This window comes from Opisthocomus hoazin, chromosome 2, assembly GCF_030867145.1.
Source record: "Opisthocomus hoazin isolate bOpiHoa1 chromosome 2, bOpiHoa1.hap1, whole genome shotgun sequence".
Taxonomy (NCBI): domain Eukaryota; kingdom Metazoa; phylum Chordata; class Aves; order Opisthocomiformes; family Opisthocomidae; genus Opisthocomus; species Opisthocomus hoazin.
The window spans coordinates 49845198-49872267 of record NC_134415.1 but is presented as its reverse complement, the minus strand read 5'-3'; the positions used below and the strand labels follow the sequence as shown (position 1 = coordinate 49872267).

Sequence of the window (27070 nt, the reverse complement as noted above, 5' to 3'; positions counted from 1 at the left end):
TGACACATTATTTGACCGGTGATAGCAACTCTACATGTTAGGACTGCCCGTTTTTTCCTTCACATGACCATTTAGGCGTTTTTAACTGGTATTTTACTGTCACGGATTTTTACTGAAAAAAATGGCGTCGGAGTTATTCCTGTGGAGCGCTGACCTGCCGCTCAAAAATCCCGCACGGGGCTGGATAGGAGGGAAGGCTCGGTGTGACGTCACACTGCGCTAGGGAGAGGTTTGCGTAACGTCATGTGTGGTGTTGAGCGGGAGCCCTGACGCCACGCGTGTAATGTAACCATTCCCTCTACCCCCGCCCCCATCACTCGGGACCGAAGCGCGGGCGGTGTCCGCGCTGCGTCACTAGTTCGTGACGAGGCGGGGACCCAGTCTAGCGTCACCACTGCGCCACGCGGGGGCGGGGAGGGCCGGCCTCGCCCACTCGCCCGGGGCGGTGTGTTGCTAGGCTAACGGATGCGAAGTGGAGGGTGGCTCCGCTGCACTGCGACAAGGCGCGGCCGCCGCCGCAGCACGGCGCGCTGGGGCTCCCGCGCGGCCGCGGACCCCCTTGTCCCCTCCCGGCCATCCCATTGGCTGTGCCCGGCGGGGGGGTGGGGTCCCATCATCCCGCCGGGCGCCGATTGGCGGCTGCCGCCCCATTCGCGGCGCTCCGCGCCTGTGCGCTCCACCTACCCGGGAGAGTGGGGCCGGGCTGCGCCGGTGTGTGAGGGCGCCCGTCGTCCGGGCTTCGGGCCCAGCAGGTGGAGCCGGGGCTGGCCCGCGGGTGCCGCCGCGCTGGGGAGCCCCAGGGTGGCTCTGCCGAGGTCTTCAGCGGGAGCGGTCGTGCCGAGCTGCGCCCGGGGCGGTGCTCGTCTCAGGGGACCGGCGGCGCCGCCGTCCTGCTGCCTGCCCGGCGGCCGTTGCGCCCGGAGGAGGAGCCCTTGGCCGTCCCGCCGCGCCGCACCGCTTTGCCCGCAGCCGCCGACCCCTCCTCGCCCGAGAGCCCGCCAGGTAACCCCTGTCGCGGCGCAGCCTCCCGCCCTGCCGGGAGCCCCTCCGCTCTCCGGCGGCTCTGAGCGGGGAGGTGGTGCCTGGCAGCTGCGGAGGGCTTCCCCGTCCGAGGGGTCGGGGTGGCTGGCGGAGGTCCCCGCGGCGGATGGCGGGTCCCGCCAGCGCGGTGTTGCGTGAGGAGGCTGGCTACAGTTGTAGGGTCTTGTCCGAAAACTGGGACCCGTGGGGTTTTTGTTTGTTTGGTTTGGTTTTTAAATTTAAATACCTTATTTTGATTTTTGACTAGTGTGTGGGCAAACTACGATCAAAGTTGCCGTTATTTCTCCCCCCCCCATCATTCTGCACCATCCCTTTGTTGCATGTAAGGATTCTGCTTGAAACCTCATGCCCATCTCACCATCTTTACCTTCCTGCAGGTTATACACGTGTAAGGGGATAGTAATTCTAAATTTTTAAATTGATTCTTTGCTTTAAATGTAAAAAATCACTCTTAAATGAAGTGGTGTGTTTCCATAATGTAAACCAATTCCTGCATCATGTATTAACTATTTAAGTAATCAGTTTCATGAAATAAGAAGGTGTTGGGAATCTTTTGCACCACTTAATTTAGAATTCCAAGTATTAATAAAAGTTTGCGTTGTCATGGATCTTTCTATATTGTGTATACCAAATTACTTGATCAGAATTAAACAGTTCTGAAACTTTTTTCTCCAATTTCCGTAGTAGAGAAAAGGGTTAACTTGAGCTTTACCTTTACTTGCAGTAACAAATTGGAGAGAATCCGTAGAAGTTGCCTTCTCTCTCTTAACAATATGATTTATTACAGGCTTTATGTTGCTCTTCTTATGGAGTGCGTCATTCTTGCATGAGACAGAATTTTGTGTGTGTCTTTAACTGTACTTCTGACAGGATTTCCTAACGGACACAAAGTTAAGTGTTAAATGTCACATGTAAAGCCACAAAGAGGAGTCCATGCACTTTCCAGAATAGAAATAAAAAGACTTAACTTCTGTATGCTTGTAATTAAATATGCTCCTTCATTTATCTTTGCAGTAATAAGCATATATAAATCTGTATTTTAATGTACAGAATAAGTGGGTAAAAAAAATGTTTCAGAGACAAAGGTTTAATCCGTTCTGAATGTGTCATTACATTCTAGAGTACCTGTCATCCTTTCATGGTCCGCTGTGCTGATGTGTGTGTAACCTTGTCACCAGCAAAGTACTCAAAATGTTTTCCTCTAAATTATACCCTCTAACTATTGCAAAATAGCTGTTTTTCTTTCTTTCTTTCTTTGATTATGCAGTATGATCATACTGTAGAACTAGTCCTTAAGGTGGTGGTTAATGGAATATTGGCATTGCTAATAATTTTACTTTTATTAAACGTATTTTATGGCTCAAGACCAGAAGATTCTAATACTCCATTTACTTATGTCATTAAAACATATTTTTGAACCATCTGCTACATGCGTACAAGCTAGCACAGGAAGGTGTGTTCCTGTTTTATAATCGCTCAGGCTTGCCACTGGTGCTGACCTGTTCTGGCCCGGTTATTTCTTTTCGTAGCAGCAGATATGGTAGGTACTCCGTGGCTTAAACGTAACTGATACTGACATGTGTCTGTGCACTGGTACTGCAAAGTCTTCAGCATAGAATTACCACAGTGACACGACCTTATAGTACTATTAGGATGAGGGCTAAAGAGTCAATGACTGCAGGGACTGATTACCTCATAGTGGCATCTGTCTTAGTTGGAAAGTTTGGGCTCATATTGTCTGGGAAGGATCTTTGTCCTTTGAAACTTGTTATTTGGCACACTTTGCAATAGATTTCATGTAGGTAGAATTTCTAAAATGCTGTGGCTTTTCCTATTGGACTTGTCTTCTGTGCTGTGTTTGTGGCTTTTTTTTTTTTAATATCTCATTAATATATGATACCTAAGAATTGTCTTGGTGGGTTCTGGGTTTTTTCTTTCTAGTGGTTTCATTCAGCTGCTCTTTTGAGAGGATGAAAGCATACCATTACCTGCTATTGTGATTTCTGTTTCTACCAACAAAACCAACCAAAAAAAGGTGCTGGAATAGCTTGTAGGGTCAGAAACAAAACCAATGTTATTTTGTATATTTTAAGCATCTTTTCTTTTAGTCGCATGGAAAGAGGGTGATGCAAAAAGCAACATTTCCATGTAGTATACTTTTAGTAACAAGTGATCAGTTACATCTCCTGTCATCTAAGTGTATTTTCCCTGAAATTCTCTGTAATCTTTGCTTTGTAAGTCAAAATTCTGTATGCGACTTTTAGGTTCTGTTATTTATGTGATCCCTTTAAGGTACTTTGGAAAAGGTCCCAAGCACTTTCCAAATACAAGTCCTCACTAAACTCTTTGAATTACTTGAATATGAAAGTCTTAATTAGCGTCTGCCTTTTTCTCCCAGAATATTGTAAAACAGCACTCTGAACTTTTATTGTGTTCCCTGGTGCTACCCATAAATTCATTTGGAAAAAAGAAAAAAAAACCCTAAATATAACACTTTTTTTTTTTTCAGATTAGGAGAACTGCATTTTTAGTCTTCACTGCTGTCCTTACGTGCTTTGTTCTGGTCTTTAGTTTGAATCTGAAGGATCAAGGGGTTTTGGCCCTGACAATGCCAGCTAATCAGGAGTTACGAGTGCTCTAGGAGAACTCAAAAGTCAGGTCTTCAGGGTTTCCTGGCTCCAAAGTGTTCTTGATTGCCCTTAGCTAGGTGCCCTGGCTTGGCTCATATATAATGGAAGTCAGGTGTGCAACACAAATAGGCAGAGCAAGAGGAGACCAAAGCTGAGCGGTAGTGATAACTGTAAATGTAACAAATGTAACATGTAGGGGATGTTATCACTTCAGGTGGTCAGAAACAAGTCTTGGTTCTTTGTGAATAATTGGGACGGTTGCAAGACAAGGGACTCCTGAATAATCCCTTTAGGCGCCTGGGCCTTGGGAGAACAGGTATGCAAACTACAGAGATAAGGAGGCTGCAGGATAATCTGAAGACCCCCGCCGAGAGACGCCAAACAAACATGTGTGACGGACATTACCATATATTAATGAATTCTCGGAAAAGCCATTACTATGATAAACATTTCTTGGAAATGTAATTAATATGTATGTTAACATAGCATAAATACCTAGTAACTGTGTCTCTTCGGTGCACACGTTTGGAGGAGAGATCCCCCGTGTGCCCGGCGCCACAATAAAGAATACCTGCTTAATAGTCTGCCGACTATTGAGTCTTCAATTCCAGCTTTTCACGGCGTCAGTAGAGAGTTTGGGGAAACAGACAAGTGTACTTGAACGTAAGTAAATTGAAGTGAAAATGTCCTGCTGTAGTTTAGGCTGTTTATTTTGAGATTGTGGGAAGCCTTTTTTTTTTTTTTTTTGTATTGGAGGACTCAGTGGTGTGAATCCCTCCTGGAAACAGACAACTCAAAGGAATAGTGGGTAGTTGCTGCTGTTGAGTTGGTTTTGGTGTGTTTTGCACACCTGCTTCTCCCCCCAGGATTTTGAGGATGCAGATACAAATACATAAGATTTGTCAAATACAGCATCAGTACTTGACTGTATGCTGTAGTAAACATTTCCCATAGTAATTTACAGAGTGCTGCAGTTAACATAGATCAAGCTTAGCAAACTGTGCAGTGAGACTTGCTAATAAATTTTTCGCTTCTAGGCTTAAGTAGCTAAAGATGAGTCGTGGATTTTCAGAAAACAATAACTTTCCGTATGACAACAATCAAATGGTTTTGGATATCATCCTGTGTTCCATAATTGGTGTTCCTCAGCCTATCAACTGGGACAGTGTGGCAAGGCTAGTTCCAGGATATACGTCCAAAGAGGTGAGTTAACTAGTAAAAGAATTTGTATACTTTAAGCAGCGCTTTATGAAGAAGACGACATCTTTGGAGGAGGGAGGGAGATCGAAGTTAAGGGATTTTTTTTTTTTCCAAACTAATTTATACCTAAAGAATCAAAAATGTTAAATGAGCAGTAGATTGAAGAAGTATACTTTTGTTTCTACAAAACCTGAACATTGAAATTAAGAAATACATTCTACGTTGTATTTCATGAGAACTGATATAGAATAAGAACAAAAATTACTGGAAAGTAAAAATTAAAAAGTGGAATAAAAAAAAAAGTACTTGTGCTAATGTATTTCAAATTACATAGCTAATAGTTTCATGGAAAGGGTGGCAGTACCCACTGTCCTCACATAGATTGTAGTATACTTACTAGCAAACCTGATAACTTTCTGTGGTTGTCGTTACATTTCTAAGGAAGTATGAGTTACAGATCTCCATTAGGTAGTTAAGAGTGCAGTTGCCTCTTGCTTGATTCTACAAGATGTGGAGTTTTTTTTCTTTGGTTGGAATAGAGTTGGAAGAACCTAGTACCTCCATCTACTTAATCTTGCTGGATTGCTGAATTTCCTGGTGAAATGCTTACTTTGTTTTGATAATAATTTTGAATTTTTCAGTTCTGAGGGGAAGTAAGCTGGAAGAGGAAAATGTCTGTTGCCCTTGTGATTCAGCAAAACTGGAAAACACCAAGCCAACAGTCTTTATTTTCTTGCAAACTTAATCAAATGTGTCAGCTCACATTTATAGCATTCCTATTGGGCATCACTGTAACCTTGTATTTAGAACATTAAAAGTGAATGATTGGGAGTAGAAGCTTGTGTAGAATGTTACTGCCTTTCAAGTGCTTGGCAAAGGGGGGGTCCTCTACTGTTTACCTTTCAATTTCCAGACAGTACCATGCACAATAAGAAAATTTAAAAAAAAATGATAAAAGTATCAGTGAGCTCTATCTTCATGTCAGTTAAGATAATATGCTTGATTAGTACATGTCTGATTACTCTGTGTTAAAAAACAATGTGTCTTAAATATGTGGAGTCCCTGTTTAAGGCAGTTAAGTAGATGTATATTTGTGCCTTTACATCTGTTGTATAGGGTAGACTGGCATTGTTACAAATTTGAGACACTGCGTTAGTATCAGGAGGATGTCACTGTGTGCACCTCTCCCAAAGGGCCAGGGTGGCGCGCAGCAATGTCAGTTAGCTCAATCCAAAATAAATAAAACAGGTGCTTGAGTAGAGCCTGATGAAGTATCACAAGAGGATCACCTGTAGAATTAAGTAGATTTACTTGTGTGTGTAAATGACCTCTGTGTGTAGGATTCTGCTGAACCAAACCCATAATTGTCACTGTATCAGTACAAATTTACGAAATAGACCTTCTAGTTCATCAAAACAAAGGATGGAAAGTTAATAAAACTACAGTGGAAATCACCAGTCCCTTTTGCCCAAATCAGAATGGAAGTCATAAAGTAAAAGAATAATAATTATGAAACCAATTACTATAGCTAATTTTAATAATATTTGGCAATATTTATGGCAAAAGAACTAGTTACAAAATGAGAATTTAAACTCTCCCCATTACTTTCCCTTTTGAAGATCGGGCTTAAAATCACAGGATTTAACGAAATAAAGGTTAAAACAAATTCTATCTTTTTGTTTTCTCTTTCTGTTAGAATATTTAATTATGGTAAATTTTACTTATTTTACTGTATATTTACCTACTTTCTTGATACCACTAACTAAATAGGAAGCATTGTAAGTTTACTATCTGTAACTATTCACATGCAAAAGATATGAAATACAACGTTCATCTCACATTATAGTTATTAAAAATGTACTGAAAGCTACTGCTTCATTGTCCTATCATTTAATCTTGTGACAGTGTGCAAAAAGGTTTGATGAACTAAAAAGCAGTGGAAGTTCACCTGTTGACAACCAGTATAATCCCCTGATCGGCGCTGGTGGGAGTCCCATGGAGGCTTTAGCTACATACATCAAATCCTCCTTGCTTGATATACGGACAGAGTTTCAGGACCCTGCTGTTGGGCAGGATTCCATTACTATAACTGGTATGTTTTAGTCATTCTGAAATATATTGGCTTTGATTATCATCAGTATGTGCATGCTTTTCTGTCCGGAGTGGTAAATCCACTCAGGAATAGTACTTGTTCATCTTTCAAAAAGAAAGTTAAGTATAAATATAATGCATTCATGAAGTCACTTTCAGTTACTTCAGATTAAGAATCAATGTTTGGTTAGGTATTTTTAATAGTTTGTCCTTCCGAAAGGCATAAATTCTTATGCTATACCATCTGTTTAGGATTTGTGATGGGGAGAGGAATTACCCTCCTGTTTTGTGTCCCCAGCATTGTACCATTAAACTTAGAGCCATTTGCAATCGCATTAAACCGTATTATTAAAATAACTAGAAAGTTTTGTGTAGAAAAGCTGCAGAAAGCCGAGAAGGTGATCCCTTGAGTTCAGTTCTCTCCTAGCAAAAAAAGGCCCTGTTTGACACGCTGCTTGGTGGCAAGATGGCTACATAGGAGTTGGATCGTAGTTTAGCTACTTTTTGATGCAAGACAATCTTGCAATGACATATAATGTCTTAGTCAATTATGTGTCCCAGTAATAATTTGGCAGAAGAGGACCAGTCCTAACAGTTGCGTTTCAATCACAGTGCTATTTTGTTAACATCCCCTTAAGCACTTCTCCTGTAAGAAGTTGTAATTAACTGTCTGATAGTTAATCTCTGGGTTTCATTGTAGAGATGTTTTCAGTGCCTTGTAGTATGTGGTAAATGTGTTGCATGAGAAATTTGCTTCAATAATGAGTAAACAATTTCTGTGTTAAAAATTAAGAAGACAGTGAAGTGTTTAAACAAAATGTTCTCTGTTATGATGTCCTTCACAGCGCTGCAGCTTTCTGGTCACTGTTCTCGTTGTAGAAGAAAAAACAACTGTTTGGCCTTTGCTGGAGAACAAACATAATGTTTTTAATAACTAATCATGAGATGATATTTGAAAACTGTATATGAATATTGATTGTGAAAACTATAGGGTATCTAGACTAAAAATGCTTTCAGTTATGTACTTGTTACATGCAAGATGTGGAGTAAATGCTTCTTGCACCCACAGGTGGCTACTTATAAGATTAGTAGCTTCCCAGTAGGCAGCTAACTCTGCTTATAGAACTCTTTAGACAATTAGTGCATGTTTTATTTTTTAACAATGTAATACATGTAATAAGTATTAAAGCAGTTAAGTGCCCTAATGTTTCCTACTACAAGATCCCAGTCTAAGATTTTTCTCTGTTTTCTTTGCGACTTTGGATAAATCATTTTTCCCTGTTTATATGTAATTTGTTGATACGAAATTAGGATAATTAATCTTTTTCTCAGAGGCTTGTAGTGAACTCACCTTCTTAATATTTGTGAGGTACTTGTATATTTCAGCACTGGGGATTTGAGAAAAGCCTATTTTGTAAATGTTTTTTTGTTTAATTAATTACTTCCTAGTGGATTTATTCACATCTGCTTATTGTTAGGATCAAGAGTTTTGGACTTCTTTGGATTTATTTGTAGTTATGAGTAACAGCAAGAAAAAACAATCAGACCAAATTCATTTTGAGCTGGGTATCTGATTTTGGCCGAGTTATAAAAGCTCATTTATTACTTGCTAATTTAAGGCAAACTGCTGTTAACTCCCTCTGAATGCATATTATGGCAGTAAACAAGCGTATAGGATAGCCTTTCAACCAAAGTATTTATTACTAACTTTCAGAAGTCAAACTATAAGCTTTGGGGGCAAGGAAAATAAAGATAAGAAGAAATGTATGGTGAAGTTCAGACATCCCTGTTAATTTGGCTTTGTTGCATATTTTTGTCAGCATTATTTTCTTTTCTTTAATAAATAAGTTCTGTGTGTTCAAAATAAACTACTTAATATTTGCAGACAGAACTCTTGAATGTCATTTTTTTTCCACAGGCCCTTCTTTTAAAATACCTTGCATTGCATTCAAAATTTAGGACTTCCACCTTGTCTGTTTTAATGCTAGCATGGGTTGCTGACCGAGCCCCTTCCAAGGTTTTACTAGGGTCTATCTAGTAAATCTTCCCCTTTTATTATCTGTGTTTCCTCTATTATGACTTTACTAAGGTTTAAATGTGCAAGGCCTTTGGCTGTATCTTTGCAGAAAGTTTTGTTTCTTCTGTCTCTGGTGTGATAACTTTGATTTCTGATGGGCATAACTACTGTGTTCTGAACTGTATAGAGCTTCCAGATAATTTCTGGTGTCAATTTGCTGTAGTTATTTAGTCATAAGATGAAGAGGTCTATCTTAGTCTTTTTCAGAAGAGTACAGCCTCTTACATTACACAAGAAGAGAAGATGCTTCTGGAACTATATTCCTAGAAATCTGACATTAGGGAGAAATCATGGAAAATCATGACATTATGGGTTTTCATCAGTGGACGACAGACGTGCCCTTCCATTATTTTAGAGTTAATAATTTTTCTGATTTATAAGCAAGGTTATTGAAGTTTCAGATTGCAGAGATCCATTCATCACAGTCAGAAAAGTTATTCAGTGCCTGAATGCTGGGGTTGTCTTAACCCTTCATCCAGAGATCATTGGATTTGGTGACTAGACCTTCTGGAGTTCACTGGATTTTGTGTTTAGGTTTCACTGCTTGTAGTGCATTTGTGAAGATAACCTATTTGAACTAAACCGCACCTGTTCCTTATTCCTGGAATAAGCTGGATGATGTAGTTCTAGGATTAGACAAATTTAATGGCCTGCTTTCTTTGATCGTTATTTTATATAATCTGCTGCTTTAAGCCATGTGTTTGAGCAACTTAGCAAAAACATCGTCAGACGCTTATGCGCTTCTGTTTGGAAGCAACTTATTTCCAGAGCTAACAAATTACGGATAAGAAGCAGAGTTAGTCTTAAATTGTTATATCCTGGCGGCAAAGTTTCCTGAAATCAGAAGTTTTGATGTGACAGGGTCTAAAGACCCACATTCCACAAGGCAGACAAGGGGAGCTAAATGGATTGCATTGCCAGAAGCAAATGCTGAAGACTTTGCGGGAATCTTACTGCTCCATATTGAGACAGGACCAATCTGGATTTGCAGCCAAGTGTCTGGGCAACCCAGCAATGCTGCTGGTCTGAGTTTCCAGTGCATGGCATTCAGAGCTGGAATTTGGATTACCTACCCCTGATGGTAGCACAGATTTGTTGCTAGTTGTGTAACATTGCTCCACCATGAGAGCTGTACTTCAGTTGCGTTTCCAAGATGCTGAAGAGCAAAAGCTCTGGCATTTTTGTCCTAATGCAGCCTTTTTCCCTTACATTTAAGGAACACCCAGCACAATCTCCACAAGGGATTGTTCTTCAGAATCTGAGAAAGGTCCTGTGCATAAAGGTGGAGAAAGCACTGACGAAAGCCAGGGGTAAGAAGATATTTGTGTGTTTGTTATGTAAGAGATTATAGAACTGACAGAAAGGTGTCTAAATTGCTCTTACTTTTCTACTATCACAAAGAAAACAGCTGGGAACATCCTAATAAATGTTGTAAGAAATTTTGAAAACTTACATTGCTACAGAAATACTAGGGGTTGGTTTGAGAATAATAGGGATAGCTTATTTATAAATCTTTCCATAGTGTTTCTCTGAGTGATTGATCACTGCTGTGGTGAGAATGGGAAACATAACCTGATTTTAAAAAGGAATGAAGCAAGATTAATGCTCAATAACATTTTAATGAAAAAAAAAAAGTTCTGTGAGCATAGATTTGTCCTATGTAAAAGCAGGAAAAGAAAGCCGTGAATGAAAAGTGGAAATGAAAAATTTTACTATGGATTCAAATAGCTGTGCATGTCGCTGTTCTTCATACTATCACATTCCTGTTTTCCATGCTATATAAGTATACGTAGAATAATGTGTATGTCTGAAACCTAATGGTAACCATCTTTCTGTAGAGACAGCATTTACTGATTCCAGCTTTGACCTTTTCCTAAGAAACAGACATTTTAATATACAATAAAACAATTTTAATTTCCACAGATGAAAAGTGATATTGTATGCTGCTACTGTCTTTGATGCCTCCATAACTTAGGCATATATATCCACCTATTTTTTCCAGAAAATTAAAAAGAGAGTACAAGTAAGTTCTCTATGTAATTCAGGTAGTATCCCATAACAAACTGGAGGCAAAATGGGGGACTGGGGCTAGAAATTTTTTTTCTCCAGTCCCTTAACATTTAAATTGCACTGATTATGTGTCAGAGGATATGCATTTGTGTTCTTCACCTGACAATGCTATCTGACAGTAGTCTCCGTTGTGCTAATAGTTTGTACTAAGAGTTAATAACTGCTATTTGTTTTCCTTCTGTTAATAAAAACCTGTTAGTGACATCAGTGTTGCAATGTATGATCCAGATTTGGAGATGAGGTCTTTGTTGATGGGCTTTGGTGTTCTGATTGGCTTATGGTCTCAGTTTGGTTTGTGGCTTGTTTTCTTTTTGAGGCTGAATATGGTGATCCATGTGTGCGATGAAGCAAAAAACCTGAAAGAAGATTTTGTGTGTCCTCGAGACCTTTTGGTTTCAGAAATGAAATACTTTGCTGAGTATCTGTCAGTGGATGCCCAGCGCTGGGAAGAGGTGGACATTTCGGTGCACTGTGACGTTCACATCTTTGACTGGTTGATAAGATACGTTAAAAGGAACAATAAAGATTCTGAAGCTAATGAAATGCCCACTTTAGGTAAAAGAAAGTGTCTAGATCATTTATTGTAGGTTCATTATGTTCTGTACAAATGTACCATCAGTGGTTTTGATACAGTTCAGCCCCAGTCTCTTTGTTTTTGATTGTTGCACTGAAGCTTGTCATTGTTGGAAAAGTGTTGCAACAGATATCCTCTGGTCATTGTAACAGATGTCTCTGATTTGTCAACACTGACAGTTTTGAGGAAACATTCTGATAGCTGAAGCAATTTTCACTGCTTTTTCAAGACCTTTTTCAAGGTCTGGTATATTTTGGGATCTGGTGTTTCTAATTCAGATTCTTCAGACCTCTTCTGAACAAGAACAGAGTGATAGTTTTAAAACACTGATGGTTGTGTGGTTTTGTTTTGTTTCCCCTCTGCTTCCCATTGGTACAATTGCAATATTTTCTAAAATTTCAATGCAGTCTGAAACAATGAAGAAAAGAAGTTTTGCCTTTATGAATTTGAGGCAGGTTTTTAATTTTTTTGTGAGCCTTTGCTATTATTTTTTTCTTAAATATAAAGAAACCGAGAGAATAGAGCTATAACTTGCAGTGCAAAGGTTATGTTAAGTAAAAGCCTAGCTGGATATGATGACTACAGAAGGAAGTTAATCTTGTTGTGTAATTGCTTAGTCATTGTATCCGTATGAAGCCACCTTTTCCGGTTTCTATGAATTTCAGTTTGCTATAGTTTGTACTCTGGCCACCTAAATAATAAACCAAAACTTTGTCTCTTAAGATGGAAAATGCTCTACATATTGGAAGATGCAATGACAGGTTAACTGGTAAAATAATACTTAGATACTAACTATGCAGAGGCAAGGATGTGATATGAAATTATGAGAAGAATTCATGTAACAAAAAAATCTTTTTTTGGTTGCCTTTTAGAACCATCAAATGTCATATCAATTCTTATTTCTTCTGAGTTTTTGAAGATGGATTCATTAGTAAGTATTAAAAAAGAAAGATTCTCTACCATAAGGGCACAGTTGATTACCAGGTATCTAATAGCTTGTTTGTTATGCTTTGGCTGTTAAACAGATGATGCAATGAGAACATTTTGAGATTTTTACCACCTTTCTCACTCAGAGCTATAGTCTAATATTTCCAGAATCTCAATGCAAGAAAACTTAGAGTAAGTTATTTCTAAATGTGATAGTGGGATCTTGGATTTGCGTTCTGGTGGCTGACCTAGAGTAACATCAGTATTTGACTTCTGATAGGTTTTAATAAAAAAAAAAAATTATTAAACCAATGAATACCTTAGTTTTATATCCTTTTTACGAGAATGACACTTCTGCAATGTAGAATCTATTTCTCCATCTCTGTATAAGTAATATCTACTGACTTGTTTGTTAAAATGTTTGTCAAATGCTCTGTCGTTAGGGTGACCCACACTTAAATACACAGTAAACGTAAAGTTGAGATCCAGGCAATATTATGTTATGTGTGCTGTGGTTCTCTTTACAAGCAATTGGAAGGTACCACTTCTTGAAGATGAAGCATTAGTGGAGTTGTTTTTTGGTCTGTAGAAACCTTTTGGAGGAGAACACAAACTTATTCAGTCATGTTAATTCAGAGTCTCTTTTGGACAAATCTGAGACTTGTTTTTTAACTTGAACTGAAATAGTTTTCCAAAACCCCACACTTTAAGCAATAAAAATCTTTAAGTAATTAGTACATCTTTTGAGATAACGTTAAGGAATTCTAGATAAAGCTATTTCTAATGTTTCTATTTTTCCTAGGTAGAAAAATGTATTAATTATTGTCACAAAAATATGAATGCGATTGTAGCCACACCATGTAACATGAATTGTATCAATGCTAATCTTGTCACATACATTGCTGATCTCTTCACGCACAATGAAGTGGAAGAGCTGAAGGACAAAAAGGACAAATTTAAGAGGTAACGTTTTGTCCTGTAATACACTACTGAAGTGCTGTCGGGCTTTTGAATCATTTTTCAGAACAGCTAAGACACTGTGGGGTTTGAAGTTATATATATATATATATATACACATATACACACACACACAATTTATGGTCTCCTATAGTGTATCTTTAACACAGAATATCATGAAGTGACTTCAGAATTTTGTATTACAATTATTGAGCAAGAGGGAATGGCTTTTTATAGGAAATGAGCAAAAGGAAAGGCCACGCTAGGGGTGTGACATGGAAAAATTATTCGTGAATTCTCACATGAGAGCCAGGATTAGGGTAAGGAACCTTTTATGGGATGACATGCTCCTAATTCGTAGAGAAGGGTTTGGCTTCAGCATCCTGTGAACTCTGATATATGGACATAGAATTTAGGATGGCCGGAAGGCTGAATAATTGTGGTGGAATACTGTTTCATACATAAGGACTCTAGCTTAATCAGTATCAAGATAAAGGCCAATTATTGGAGGGCAGACTGACAGACAAGCAAGGTGACAGTAAGAAAGTATTTTAATCAGTAGGGATGAAGACATAACTTCTAGAATGAAAGTGTAATTTCACAGAAGTATTCATTAGTAAAAGGTCTTTTAGTCAAGGTAGAACCTGGCAGTTTATATTGTCAAACAAAGAGCATAACATAAGGAATCTCTTTCCTCACATCTTTGTAAAAATAAGAGATGACCAGGTCAGGAACCAGTTATCCAAACAGATTATTTTAAAGGAAAATCACATTAAAAGCTAGATTCTGAAAGAAATATGGTGACTTTGCATATCATGAGAATATTGTTATTAGTCTCACTGTACATAAAACAATTTTCAGTTTTTGCTAATGGGTAAGCTGTGTTGCTGTCATTAATAGTAAACTTTTCTGCAAGAAGATTGAGAGACTGTTTGATCCAGAGTACCTAAATCCAGATTCTCGAGGAAATGCAGCAACATTATACAGGTATGTCTTTTTATATTACTGCTTCCGTTGCAAGGACAGTCCCTGTATGTCAAAGTCCTGCTCTTACTCCAGTACTTTCTTTTTAATTTTTTCCTTTTTTTTTTCCCTTTTTTCTTTCTTTCTTTTTCTTTTTCTTTTTTCTTTAAATCTAGGTGTTGTTTATGTAAAAAGCTGCTAACTAAAGACACTGAAAGAAGAATTCCTTGTGTACCAGGAAAAATCAACATAGATCAACATGGAAATATTGTCTATGTTCATATAAGGTAGTTAATATATATATTTAAAAACATTCCTTCAGCTATATGATTTTGGTGATTTTACAAAATACTACATGTTTAGGAATTACCAGATACTCGCATTACAAAACCAAGTCATAGATATGTGAAGAGCAGTATGAATCATCTCAACTTCTTATATTACCAAGAAGAAAAAGAGGATCTATTATGAGGATGTACTTCTGAAATTCACTCAGCAATGCTGCTGCGGAATGGAAATTGAAAAAACTACAGCCACAATTACTGGGAGGGCTATTTTGGGTTGTACTGTCTTAAATAGAAAATACTCAGCTAATTCTTTCATCAGAGGGTTTTAAGATATGTGTAGTTGATGACAAATTAAATTAAAAACTGCATTTCTGCAAGGTTTGTTATGGAGTGATAGATCCACCTCTGCCAGTAGAGAAATGCTAAAGATTATTTTCTAGACTGGCTTTATACTGTCGAATCAAAATACTCAGCCTGCTTAAAGGCTGCTATAAATAGACTTTGCCATTTGTTTTTCTGTTCTAACATATTCGTCAGAGGAGCTTCCAGGACCTATTCTGTATGTAGGCCTTATAAATTTGGCACAAATATTTAATTCAGTTCTGTCTCTGATCCATGTTTGTGAACAGCTGGATTCTCTTCTTAATGAAGATTAGTGCCTGATCAGCTGCAGTTCAGTCCCTCCCCACATGTCCCCTTTAAGGAAGATGATGGGAAATTAGTAACAGGAGACCTTTCGCATCAGTTCAGTTCAGAACAACCAAAAGACAGTTCAGCATCAGCTCCCAGGGTAACAGGTATTTAGTGTTACCTCGTATAAGTAGTTCCGAGGTGTGGATCAAGTTTTGCCTAACAGTCTAAACAGAACGGAATCTTGCGACCCTGTCCTGGCCTATTAGGATCATTAGTGATTAGTCCTGTAAAATTCATTAATTGTATTACTTCACTGAAGCCGACTGTATGTAGTTGCTATGCAATTCCTAGCATATAAGTGTACAGGATTTTAAAAGTTGCTCAGAGGATTATTTAGGTTCTAATTATTGGCCTTATGGTACTTGTGACTGCTTTTCTACACAGAATCCATTTACCATTCCTTAGGCAAAGTGATGCTGACCACTAATGAATTCAGACTTACGAGCTAATACAAGCCTATCTTTAATGATTTAAAAATAGATTTATATTTATTGGTCTTCTGGTGGTGCCTACAAGTAACTTCCTGTGGGAAGTACGCCTCGCTTAGTCTAGGTTAGACATGTGTGTATATATGTAAGAAAAATGGTTCAGGCCAGGGCTTAAAATTGTGGAAAAACAGTAATCTGCTCTTTCTGAAGGTAGCACGCACCAGTGCAGGTTGCATATTCTCTTTTGAATTTTGAAGAGTCTTGTATCATCACTAAGAAGGAGCAAAGGCTCTATTTTTAAAACTAGAAGTCTCAGATTCATCAAAAAGACATGGTCTTATATTTTCAAACTTTCATTCTTAACTGAATAATTGTTGTTGTGTTGCAGATACATAGAAACATGTTATGTTAGCTTTTAAAATAAATAAAATAGAATGGCAGTACTCCACCTCACGTTTCTGGTAGCAGGATCGAAGCAGAGTTACGATTCTGTATGCAACCTAACCTGTTGGTCTTTCAGAGACAAAACTTGGGAAGTCCATGAGTACTTAACTGGCCTTCATGAGGAACTGAAATCTTGGCGGGATGTTTATTGGCGTCTTTGGGGGACTGTCAATTGGTTGACCTGCTCAAGATGTAACCAAGTTAGTATATTTTAACTTTCAATTGTTTGTCTGTAGATGGCTTGTTGTGGGTGACTTTTGGGGAGTGTCATGGTTTAACCCCAGCCAGCAGCGAAGCACCAGACAGCCACTCACTCCCTACTACTCCCCCCTCAGTGAGGGGAGGAGGAGAATGGACAAAAAGTAAAATTCGTGGGTTAAGATAGTTTAATAAGACAACGAAGGAAGGAATAGTAATAATAATAAAGAATATACAAAGCAAGAGATACACAGTGCAATTTTTCTCACTGTCCAGCAACCGATGGCACAGCCTGTCCCCAAGCAGCGATAGCAGAACTCAAGGATTCCTGCCCCCCAGCTAACCCCATTTATATACTGAGCATGACGTCTATGGTGTGGAGTATTTCCATTGGCCAGCCTGGGTTAGCTGTCTGGGTGTGCTCCCTCCCAGCTCCTGCACACCTGCTCATTAGCTGAACATGGGAAACTGAGAAAAGTCCTTGATTTCTTAGCAAAATCTAAAACCATCAGTGTATTATCAACATTCTTTTCATACTAAATCCAAAACACAGCAGCTATTGCGAAGAAAATTAACTCTATCCCAACTGAAACCGGGATAGGGGGTGAGGCAGGGATTAAAGCAGTTTGGAAAACATATGCAAATAAAGCTTGGTATATGTTCTTTATAGTGCAAAATTTTGACTTCTATTGGTAATCTCACCTCTCATTATCTCTCTTCTTATTCTGATGTAGTCTTTTCTGTGTACTGAATTGTCCCATTGCCAGTACCATTCGCAGCCAGTTCTTTATCCAGGTGTGGCAAGCGCTCTGGGCTCAACTGCAACAGGAGTATATCCCTGTTGTAATCAAAAAGTACTTCGATTTGATCCTATGACCCTCCCAAAGGTACTTCAATACTAGCTCACTTTTAAAAAGCCTAACACATGGCGGGAGGAGGGGTATGACAGCGTGTTACAAAAACAGATCTTTTCCAAATCTTTTCCAAAACAAGAATTGTAAATTGTTGCGGTGTCCCAAGGCAGGCTAGGACCTTGGGACACAAAAGTTGAACATTTTTTATTGTGTTTACTGAAATTGATTCTTCCTATTAACTCAAGTATTTGATCTTGTGTGTATATGTGTCGCAGGGCTGCAAAGTGAGGGATCACATGGTTGATTTGCCTTCAGGATATGAAGATGGGGATGCTTTGCCATCTCAGACTACTAAAATACTGAATGATGTGCTCCATCATAGAGACGTTATTGTTGTGTCTTTCACTAAGGGTGAGAATAGGTAAGAACATTGTAATGTGTTACTGAAATAACTTTGTCTTCAACACTTCACACATGTGCACATTACATTTGATTTCTCTCCCATTTTAAAATGGGTGACATAAATGTTTTTAAAGGTAACTTTTTTCTGTTGTTTAGTTGGAAATTGGGAAGAGAAAAACAAGTACTTTTTCCTTTTATATTTCAAGCTGGTATTGTCATTCAATCCCGATAAGCATTCACTCCTATCTATATTTTAATGGATTGTTATCAAAGTATTATGTGGCTGACTTGGAGGTCTGTATTCTCTTGGTACATGATGACTAAAGAGAGACTGATGCTAAAGTTATGAAATAGAAAAATTTATTTTCACATCTTTCTCTTTAAGTGATTCTGGTATTGGGCTCTGTGATGAAAAAGGCATTGAATGTGATGTGCTTGTAGAACAAAATATGCCGTGGGGTCCCAAAACTGGAGAAATCAATGCTGTGAGTGACTGCTAATGCTTTTTCCCCTCATCTTTCTGATAATGAAGATTCTTAGAAGGGTACTTTGAAGAAGTCATTAGACAACTTTCAATAAAAACAAAAAACATATGTTGTTGGAGGAAGAAGTGTATTGCTGAGCATTGCAGGATAGCATAGGCTAGCATAGGTACAAAATATCTGGTTGGTGAAAAGGCAAAACTTTTACTATATCTGCCAGAAATACTTCTGTATATCAGAGGCAATTCCCCATATGTTTGTGCTTTCCACCTTATTCTTAAACTGATGATATTTAAGGATAGTTTAAAATACATCACGTGTCAAATATTTAAATAATTGCTGCCTTTGTTTTGTCTGCTGATGTATCTGGGTATGTCCATATTACTTTTGGAAGCCCATAAATGAAGAACAGTAGCTTGGGTTGTGGTTTTGGGGTTGTGTTTTGTTTTGTGGGGGTGGTTTGGGTTTTGGTGGTTTTGGGTGGGTTTTTTTTTTCTGTTTTGTTTTTTTCCCCCAAGATATGGAACGTTTTACTTTCCCAAACTATGATGTTTGTATGTTACTATGTGTATGTCGAGTCAACAGAGATACTTTCTAAGCCAAGTTTAAGGAGACTGTTTATAATACTATCTCTGGTTTAAAGAGAGCTTTCACACAAAGATCAATTTTTGAAGTTCTGCACCCATTGTGGAACTTCTGGTAACTCAATGGTCTTCATGGTAGCGTGATGCTGCTGATTCCGTGAGAAATTCAAACACTGTCAGAAGCTCTCCTGCAACAAATGTGGGAGGATATGAAGTTTAAACTTCGTAACAATCTGGTACATAACTGCCCCCCTGTCCTGGACTCCTTTTTGATTAAAATAATCTGTAAATATTTGTAGTGCTAAGGTTAGTCAAATTAAAACATGATTGTGCATTCACTGCATTTAATTGATTAGTAGTTCACAGCATGTTTGCACACTTAGTTGTTCCACCAAAATTTCTAGTTGAAGATGAGAGTAGGCCTTCTAGGAGTTACCAGTGTAGGTTGCTGTACTATAACATACTATTCCGATTTTTAGAATTTCAGTCTTTTTTTCATCTAATTATCATTAGTTCTTTAACTTATATGCCTTTCTCTTCTTGTGACTATAGTTTCTTTCTCTGAAGAACTGGACTTTACAGCTGGTTAGTAAGATATTTTGTTCATAACTTTAAATATTTGCTCTTTTGCACTGGCAGATAGCTTTGATTTTTTTTCTTATTTTCTGATTAATTTGGTGGAAAATGTATTTTCTTTTGCTTTAATTTGGAGGTTGCAGTATTAGCGACAATTTTTCACGAAAGTATAAAGTATGTGTAAAGTACTACTTCGGCTTGAATAAACATTAAAAAATCCTTTGTAAATGTTCTAATAAATGACAACAAACAATACACCAGCAATGCATGTGTCAGTTCTTAATAGTTCATTAGGCTGACAGAAATGTAAATCATCAAAATCAGAGTTTGTCAATGTTTGTCTCTTTGATAGCTTGTCCGAGATGCTTCTTCTCTTCTTTATGCTGCTGCTTCATTGCCAAAAGCTTTTATTGGGGTTGAGGGCCTAGTCAAATGCAGAGGATGGGGAGTCACTCTTCCAGCAGCATAGGATGTCACACAATCTTCTATTTTTGTATGTAAATGCTTGAGAGCAGCAGTTTACCTCTGTCACTATTGAGGATTTGTGCGCAGTCTGATGTTCCTAGTGTCCTACAGCAAGACTGTTCTTGCTGCAAACTTTTTGAACTTGCAGTCCATGTTTGGCTTCACCATTTCTCATGGATTACTAGGCACTCATTTTCACTGACTTCAAAAGATATATTTGTGCATATTCAGACAATGTAAACATCATGTTCCTTAATATTTTCATCATCCTGTGCTGATCAGTTAGGAACTATTTGCTGTGACCCCATCTATCGCAGTATTGGAGCCAGCAGTTTATTAGGACATAGAAGAGATAGAAGGGCAGAAAAAACAATAGATATTAGTGAGTTCACAAAAAAGCCAAACGGATATTCCAGACCAACTTGCAATAAATTAACAATGCAGGTAGCCCTGGTGTACATAATCTGTGTGCATTTGTAGTGCACTGCGATATGCATGCTTTGTGATATTTAAGTACTGAATTAACATCTTGGCAATTTCAGGGAGTTTGCAAGATGCAGCAATCCTCAATAGAACTGTTAGTAACCATGTAGTTTCTTGTATTCTGTGATTATGTGGCTAGCTCAGACATTTGCTACCAGAACATAAATTTTCTTATTAATTAAGAAAATAATATAGCCACCAACACATTGGATACTAAACACTGAATCATACAATAATATAGGTTGGAAGGGACCTGTGGTGGTCATCTTATATGTATTTCTTCCCAGTCTTAAAGCAGGGCTTTGAAATTAGTTTAATCTTCAAAGCTTTATCACTTTGCTCAAGGTAATATCCAGTCAAATCTTGAGTATCTCTGAAGATGTAGATTCTACAGCCTCTCTCGGCAGCCTGTTACAATGTTTGACCGCTTGGAAGAAACATAAATAAAAATATTTATCAAAACATTCTAAGCAAAGATTTCAAATTACTTTCTCAACATTTGAGAATCACCTACTCTAACCTAACTGTGCACACAGTTACATCACTAAGATATGGAGCTACATTTTAAGTCAACTTCTTCAGGACAGATTTAATGTATTGTTTAATAGGAATCAAGCCTCATTTATAATCTGGCACTTTCCTCCTGTTGGTTAGAAACAGCAGTCATTGTTTTCTGAAGAAGAGGAGTATACCACTGGCTCAGAGGTCACTGAGGATGAAGTGGGGGACGAAGAAGAAGTATGCAGGAAACCAGGTACATCAAGTCTCTACAGTCATCCTCCTTGGAATTTAGAGATAGGGATTCAAGGCAGCCTAATTCTTCTGTAAGCAAATTTTAAACATTAGCCATTTTTAAAATAAGAAATAATGTTACTTGAATTTTAGTTCTGTTTTTTCTGTGTTTAGATACAAATTGACTCATTGCACAGTGCCATCAAAAATCACTGGCAAATGAGGAAAGCTGCAACTACTTACATCTGAGATATCCTCAAGGTTGACAAGAACGTATTTTGCAGGAAAGACTATCAAATTACTTTTATGAAATTTCATGTAGATAAATGTTGGAAGAAAAGGCAGTAGCTACATGACTGGTTTTGTAGGCCTTTTTTTTTTTTTTTTTTTAGAATATTCTTCTGATTTCATAGTGGAATGACTAGTGAATATGGCTAGAATTGTGTCTGTATTGAAGATAGACTCTAAATGATCTAAAAGGATTTTTGTTGGTTGTGGGATTTTTAATTGTTGGTTGTGGGTGGGGTGTTTTGTTTTTTTTTTTAATATAAGGAGTTTAGGAACATAGACAGCCAAAAAGTGGCTTCTCCTTTCCATCCTTGTAATGAGTCTTTTGAACAGAGACAATTCTTTGTTCTTTTTGTCTTGACTGACGGGGATTGGAGTGAAAGTTGAGTGAAAATTTTTGTACTTCGATTTAAGCTTGTTTGGTCTGATATCACTCAGAGCTTGTTGATTGAATTGATATAGTCAAAGATGTAGCTTTTAGGTGCACTTGCTTTTAATTTTACAACAGAAAAGTTGTGCAGTTATGTGTAACCACTCTGCATTTTAAATATGTACTTGAGTTGCTGTACAGTTCTCATGGAAAAGAGTTGGAGTAACCTGTATGTATTAAGCATGCCTGCAACACTTAACAAAGGGAAAACAGCCTGTTCGTTTACTCTGTTTATAAAGGAAAAAATGCTTTGTAGCTGTGTAGTTAAGAAATTCCAGGTATCTGTGATGGTATGAGTAGATATTTATTCAATTAGCAGGGAGAAAGGAGAAATTAAAGAAATCCTACAAGCACCCAAAGAAAGTGGTTTGTTCACCTAGTGTTCAGAAAAAGGAGAAGCCATCCGACAAGGTAAAATCAGAGCTGTGAAACCAGCCTCTCTGTTTGGGTTGAATAATGAGGAATTAACTCTTAAGTTTTGGACTTGATCTTAAAACATACTTAATGTGTTTTTCTTTCTTTGATAGTCAAGTTCCCGAGATGCATCTCCATTCATGTAAGTAATTTTCAAACTCCTTGAAAACACATTGTAGTATAGCCCTTTTTGTAAACTGTTACTGGTGACATTGTGTGCATCTTTCTTTTCTAACCAGTGTGAGTATGCAGCAGAACAAATGGGATGTCTCCAGGTCACTAAGATTCAACCAAGATGCTCAAAGAGAAGATGGTCTGTTCTTGCATGAGTTTAGCTTTCATAAAGTTAATATTATGCAAGTAAAATCATTATTTCACATAAGAAATGGCTAATTTTCTTAAAATATAGCTACTTAGAAACCTTTAGGTTGAACTTAATCTCAGATACAGCAATGTTTTTTGAGGTGTTTTTTTTTAATAGTCGCTCCTCATTTGAAAGAGAACAGATTTTGTCCAGGCTAATGATTAGTAATCAGCTGTATCCAAATCACACAGCAATTTCAGACTTCCGAACTGTACAAAAATATTCATACAGCTAGGAACTCTTTCTGAAAATGTTACTTTAGGATTTGATTGGCATTTATTAGCAACCTCATCTATTCTACAGGAGAGAAAAAAATGTTTGCGGTAGGAAAATGGAAAGAAAACCCACCATATAAAACTGTACACTGTAGTCTTGCACACAGATTGAAAAATAAATGGGCAGCATTGGGCCTACTGTCTTGGAAAATATTGGAAAGGAGTTCAAAGTTTGCAGAAGAAAAAAAAATGCATTATAAGTGTATATTAGTGTGGCTTGTGTTCTTTATTTGGAATGTTAGCACATAACCTACAGAAAAAATAGTTAGTGTCATCTGATGACCTTATAAGTATGGAAATAATTTTTCCTGCATCCCTGTTCCATTTGTTGTCTGTACAGATAAACAGAGATAAACATTCACTTCTCTTTCCAAGTCTTTCTGACTAAAAATATTCAGAATTATATTAGTTTGTTCTACCTTTTTTAATCTCTCCTGAGATTCATGTGCACTTTTGCTGGTTTGAAAACCTCTGCCTCAAAACCATTCCTGTAGATTTTGATCTCAGTGTAATGCCTGAGGCTGATTCTGGTGTCTTCCAAGAACACTGCTGAAGCTACATTACTCATCAAGAACCAGGATCTGGGTTGTTAAAGATTTTTATATAAGCAGAAAAGAAAGCTGATTTTACAAACAGAGTACCACTAAAGTGTGCATCTAATTCTTTTTTTGTATTCAGTGGCAAGGAAAATGTCACTTCTAAATATTCTTTCTTGTTTCTGACAGATCAGAGAAGAATGTCTGAGATTACAAGGCACTTAATAAAAATGAGACTGGGAGACCTTGATCGAGTCAAGTCAAAAGACAGCAAAGAAGTAAGATTTGTCCTGTCAGAATGTAGTGTTACAGAATTGAAGTGAGCCTTGGTAACAAAAGTGTGTACCACAAATGAAAATATCATCTGTTCAATAAAGCTAAAGAACTGAATTTTATCAATTTCCATTTTGTTCTAAGCATGATTTTTTGAGGAAAATAGTTTTAAAAAAATATTTAAAGTTCACTGCATTTAAAAACTGGGCATGGAAAATAGGATGGGTTTAAAAGATTTCAGTACTGGATAGTGATAATGAAACAGTGTGCGATAGGTTCTGCTGAATATTAGTGACTTTTATGAACATCACTGATTAAATTAGAATAATGTCGAAACTTGATTTTTTTTTTTTTCTGGATTTCAGTATGCAGGAGGCATTTATTCTAGACTTGAAGCTCAGATAAAGGCCTCACCACAGGTCAGTGCACGACAAAACAACGCTGAGAAGAATGCCAGGTGAGATACTAAAATAAAAGGAAAAGGCAGAACATGGATTTTGGGGATGGGTGGGTTTCGTTTAAAGAAAAACATACCTCTTTTTCATATGCTTTTTTGCATCAACACCCCTTCCGGCAGGTTAACTGTATATGATGTGAAAGCTTCCTTTGTCAAACTAAACTAGAGCTAAAAGAATTAAACTCTTGTTCCCATGGTGCAAGAACTGCTTTGGAACTTCTTTGTTGGAAGGTTGGCTGCTGCTCCAGTATATTTTTATGTGAAATTATGGATAACTGGAAAAGTATTAGCCAAGATTCTTTAGCCTATTCTTTAGCCTTCTTCCAAAAACAAAACCAAAAAACCCTACACACCAAAACCCAACATTACTGCATGTTGGTCTTCTGTGCCTTAAATGAATAAAACAAAAATGAACTGAGAAGCTGGCACATTGTGTGCAGTTGTAGAGCCTAGAACTGATCATAATCTGGGCAACAGGTGAGCATCTCGAGCTGAAGCTTGTAATGGAGTTTCTGACCAACTTTTAAGGGATGGGCTGGAAGCTTCAAATATGTTGTCAGAGGAATTTTTCACAGGTCTTATTTCTGTCAAATAAATGCATGTGACCTTTCTGTAGTGATTTCACAAGAAGATATTGGAAATCACAGTTTTTCAGCTGTGTACCTTTGTATGAATACGTAGTTTGTGGGTACAGGCATCCTGGCAGAAATGCAATTTTCTCAAGAATAGATTTTGAGCGTGATATTTTTTCCTCTCCTTCTCTCAGAAGACATTATAATATGAAAGTAATTTCAAACAAATAATGTACTAGAGAGCTGACTGGACTATAATTTAAAATTCTAGCAGTAATAATGTACATGTGTGTTTTATGTGTTCTTAATCCAGGTCAAAATCCCGTTTTGGTCAAGGCCGTCTAACATAAGGACTTGTGAAAAATGTTAGCCAGAATTCATTACTGCTTCCTGAAACTGTACTGCACTCTGACGTACAGAGAATGCACGTATCTGAAAGTTTCCGGTGACTTATTACTTTAAGCCTTGTAAATTATTTTGTGTGATAAATCCAAATCCAATAAGGTCTGTACGTATTTTAATTGTAAATATACTATTTCTTAAATACAAATTTAATTGCTTTTTTAGGCTATTGCATTAAGTTACATAGACAATATTTTATAAATCTCAAAGTTAAATTATTAGAATAACTTTATTTATGGAAGCAGACATAAATATTCCTTTTAGTATGCTAGAAGTACTGAAAAGGTAAAAGCAAGACTACTGAATTATGAGTACAGTCAGCAGCATTAACACAATTCACGTAGAGTATTTATACTGTGTAGTATTTAATGGTACATTTTTAGGTCTGTCCTCTGGGGATTTGCATTTAAAGTCTGTTACAATCCCTGTGACTTAGACTAGTTTAAGAAAAATTTTAATGCATTTCTGAGGCTTCCTTCTGTATATCACACAACTCCTATTGGTGTAAAGGTGGGTAGCAGGTAGAGACTAGACCTCCAGAGATTATATAAATGCCACAGTGATGCAATATTGCATCTTGCACATGAAACGCTTGCTTTACATGTATGTGAAATTGATACTCATTCCCATTCCATAGCTGACTCCTCTTGCACAATACAGTGTTTTGTTCCCTCCTAATATCCAGACTTTAGGATGTAAAGCAGTTCTGTCTCTTAATGATGCTGTGCCACTAAATTTCTGAGCAGATGTATGCTGTTAATTCTGCATCTTTCAACTGAGATGAATCATGAAGATTTGTGCATGTAGATCTTTTGGGTCTAGTTACTTTCTGAAACCTGCCTGAATAATACTCTTTAGAAGTCAGATGCACTTTCAAGTTCTATGTTTGGAGCAATAGAATACAAGTTTGTCTACATGAAAAATCCAGCGCTACCAAAATGAAATAACTTGCCTGAAAGGTATGTTGCATATTAGCACAGGAAATGGCAATAATGGCAATAATAATGTCTGAATTCAAGTAAATATATTCTGACTTTTTGAAACAGGTGGGAAGAATGCTCAGGGAAAGCTTATTCCAGGCCATGGCTCTACAATAAATTGTGACTTCGGAAGTCAGGAAGATCCTGGGTGGGAGGTTGGGGTGGGGTAAGGAGAGAGACATCCCTGTCTAATAGCACACTTTTGTCCAGTCAGGCGTTTTTGTTTGTCTTGTTTCTTGAGGATTTTCAGTAGGTATTAGAAGACTAGGATAGCAATACTTGAAAATGCTGCTTTCAAGGTGGAAGATTTTTATTGAAACAATTAAAAATGAATGTTGTTTATTGTGTGTTTTGTCCAGTGCTATAGCAATTTTGAAGTTCAGTGAAACCAACAGGCAAAACTGTGTTTTTCGATGGCTTTAATTTCAGGCAGGAATGGTAACTTTGCAGGAGTGCTGTAATCTGTATCGTATTAATAAGGCCTTATTAATACCTCAGGCCTGTTTGCAAGTAGTAATGCAGTTTTAAGCACTTATAGTAAACATAGGGAAACTGATCGTTGTTTGTTGAAAGAGGAAGTATTATAAAATCCACCAGGTATGAAAATGCAGTAGAATAAGTGTTTTGCCAGAATTTTGTGACTTCTAATATTGTTCCAAATTCCCATGGTAAACTTTGCTATGAAAGTTGCAGCCTGCATGTATGTGTGTTTAGTGTTCATAGAAGTACTGACTGGAACAGAAGGGAAAACTGTGCTGGTTTTGCTCTGTGATAAAGTGCCAGTTCTATGTGCCAGTATTGTTTTATTCAAAAAGATTTTGAGCATATAAAAATAACGTATATGATGTGCAGTCTGTCTTTTTTCCCCTTGCCAACCACCTTGATTTTTTTTCTTGTATTAATTTTAAAAATTTTTCTTGG

The 27070-nt window shown here is 37.6% G+C and overlaps 1 protein-coding gene across 5 annotated transcripts; it reads left to right on the top strand.

Moving 5' to 3' along the window:
• The first annotated feature begins 593 nt into the window (after positions 1–593).
• Positions 594–27070, top strand: SANBR (SANT and BTB domain regulator of CSR). Of its 5 annotated transcripts, none has more exons than XM_075413550.1 (21): positions 594–1002; positions 4709–4874; positions 6777–6963; positions 10256–10349; positions 11426–11664; positions 12556–12614; positions 13413–13573; positions 14468–14554; positions 14707–14817; positions 16459–16582; positions 17315–17467; positions 17710–17855; positions 18222–18321; positions 19455–19487; positions 21081–21180; positions 22196–22287; positions 22404–22432; positions 22530–22603; positions 23655–23743; positions 24104–24195; positions 25081–27070. In XM_075413550.1, exons 2-21 carry the CDS (start codon positions 4725–4727, stop codon positions 25115–25117), a joined length of 2157 nt encoding a protein of 718 aa, XP_075269665.1. In that variant the 5' UTR covers positions 594–1002; positions 4709–4724; the 3' UTR covers positions 25118–27070. The 5 variants fall into 5 exon arrangements, with proteins under 5 accessions (XP_075269665.1, XP_075269667.1, XP_075269664.1 ...); XM_075413549.1 differs by having other exon boundaries at positions 595–1002; positions 22193–22287; XM_075413552.1 differs by lacking the exon at positions 17315–17467.

What these genes read in the sequence shown, in the direction of transcription:
- SANBR (XM_075413549.1), top strand. Translation starts at nt 4,725, where the DNA reads ATGAGTCGTGGATTTTCAGAAAACAATAACTTTCCGTATGACAACAAT. An exon ending in TAATGAAATGCCCACTTTAG is followed by an intron (nt 11,665 to 12,555) that starts GTAAAAGAAAGT and finishes GTTGCCTTTTAG; the next exon opens with AACCATCAAATGTCATATCA. An exon ending in AATGCAGCAACATTATACAG is followed by an intron (nt 14,555 to 14,706) that starts GTATGTCTTTTT and finishes CTTTAAATCTAG; the next exon opens with GTGTTGTTTATGTAAAAAGC.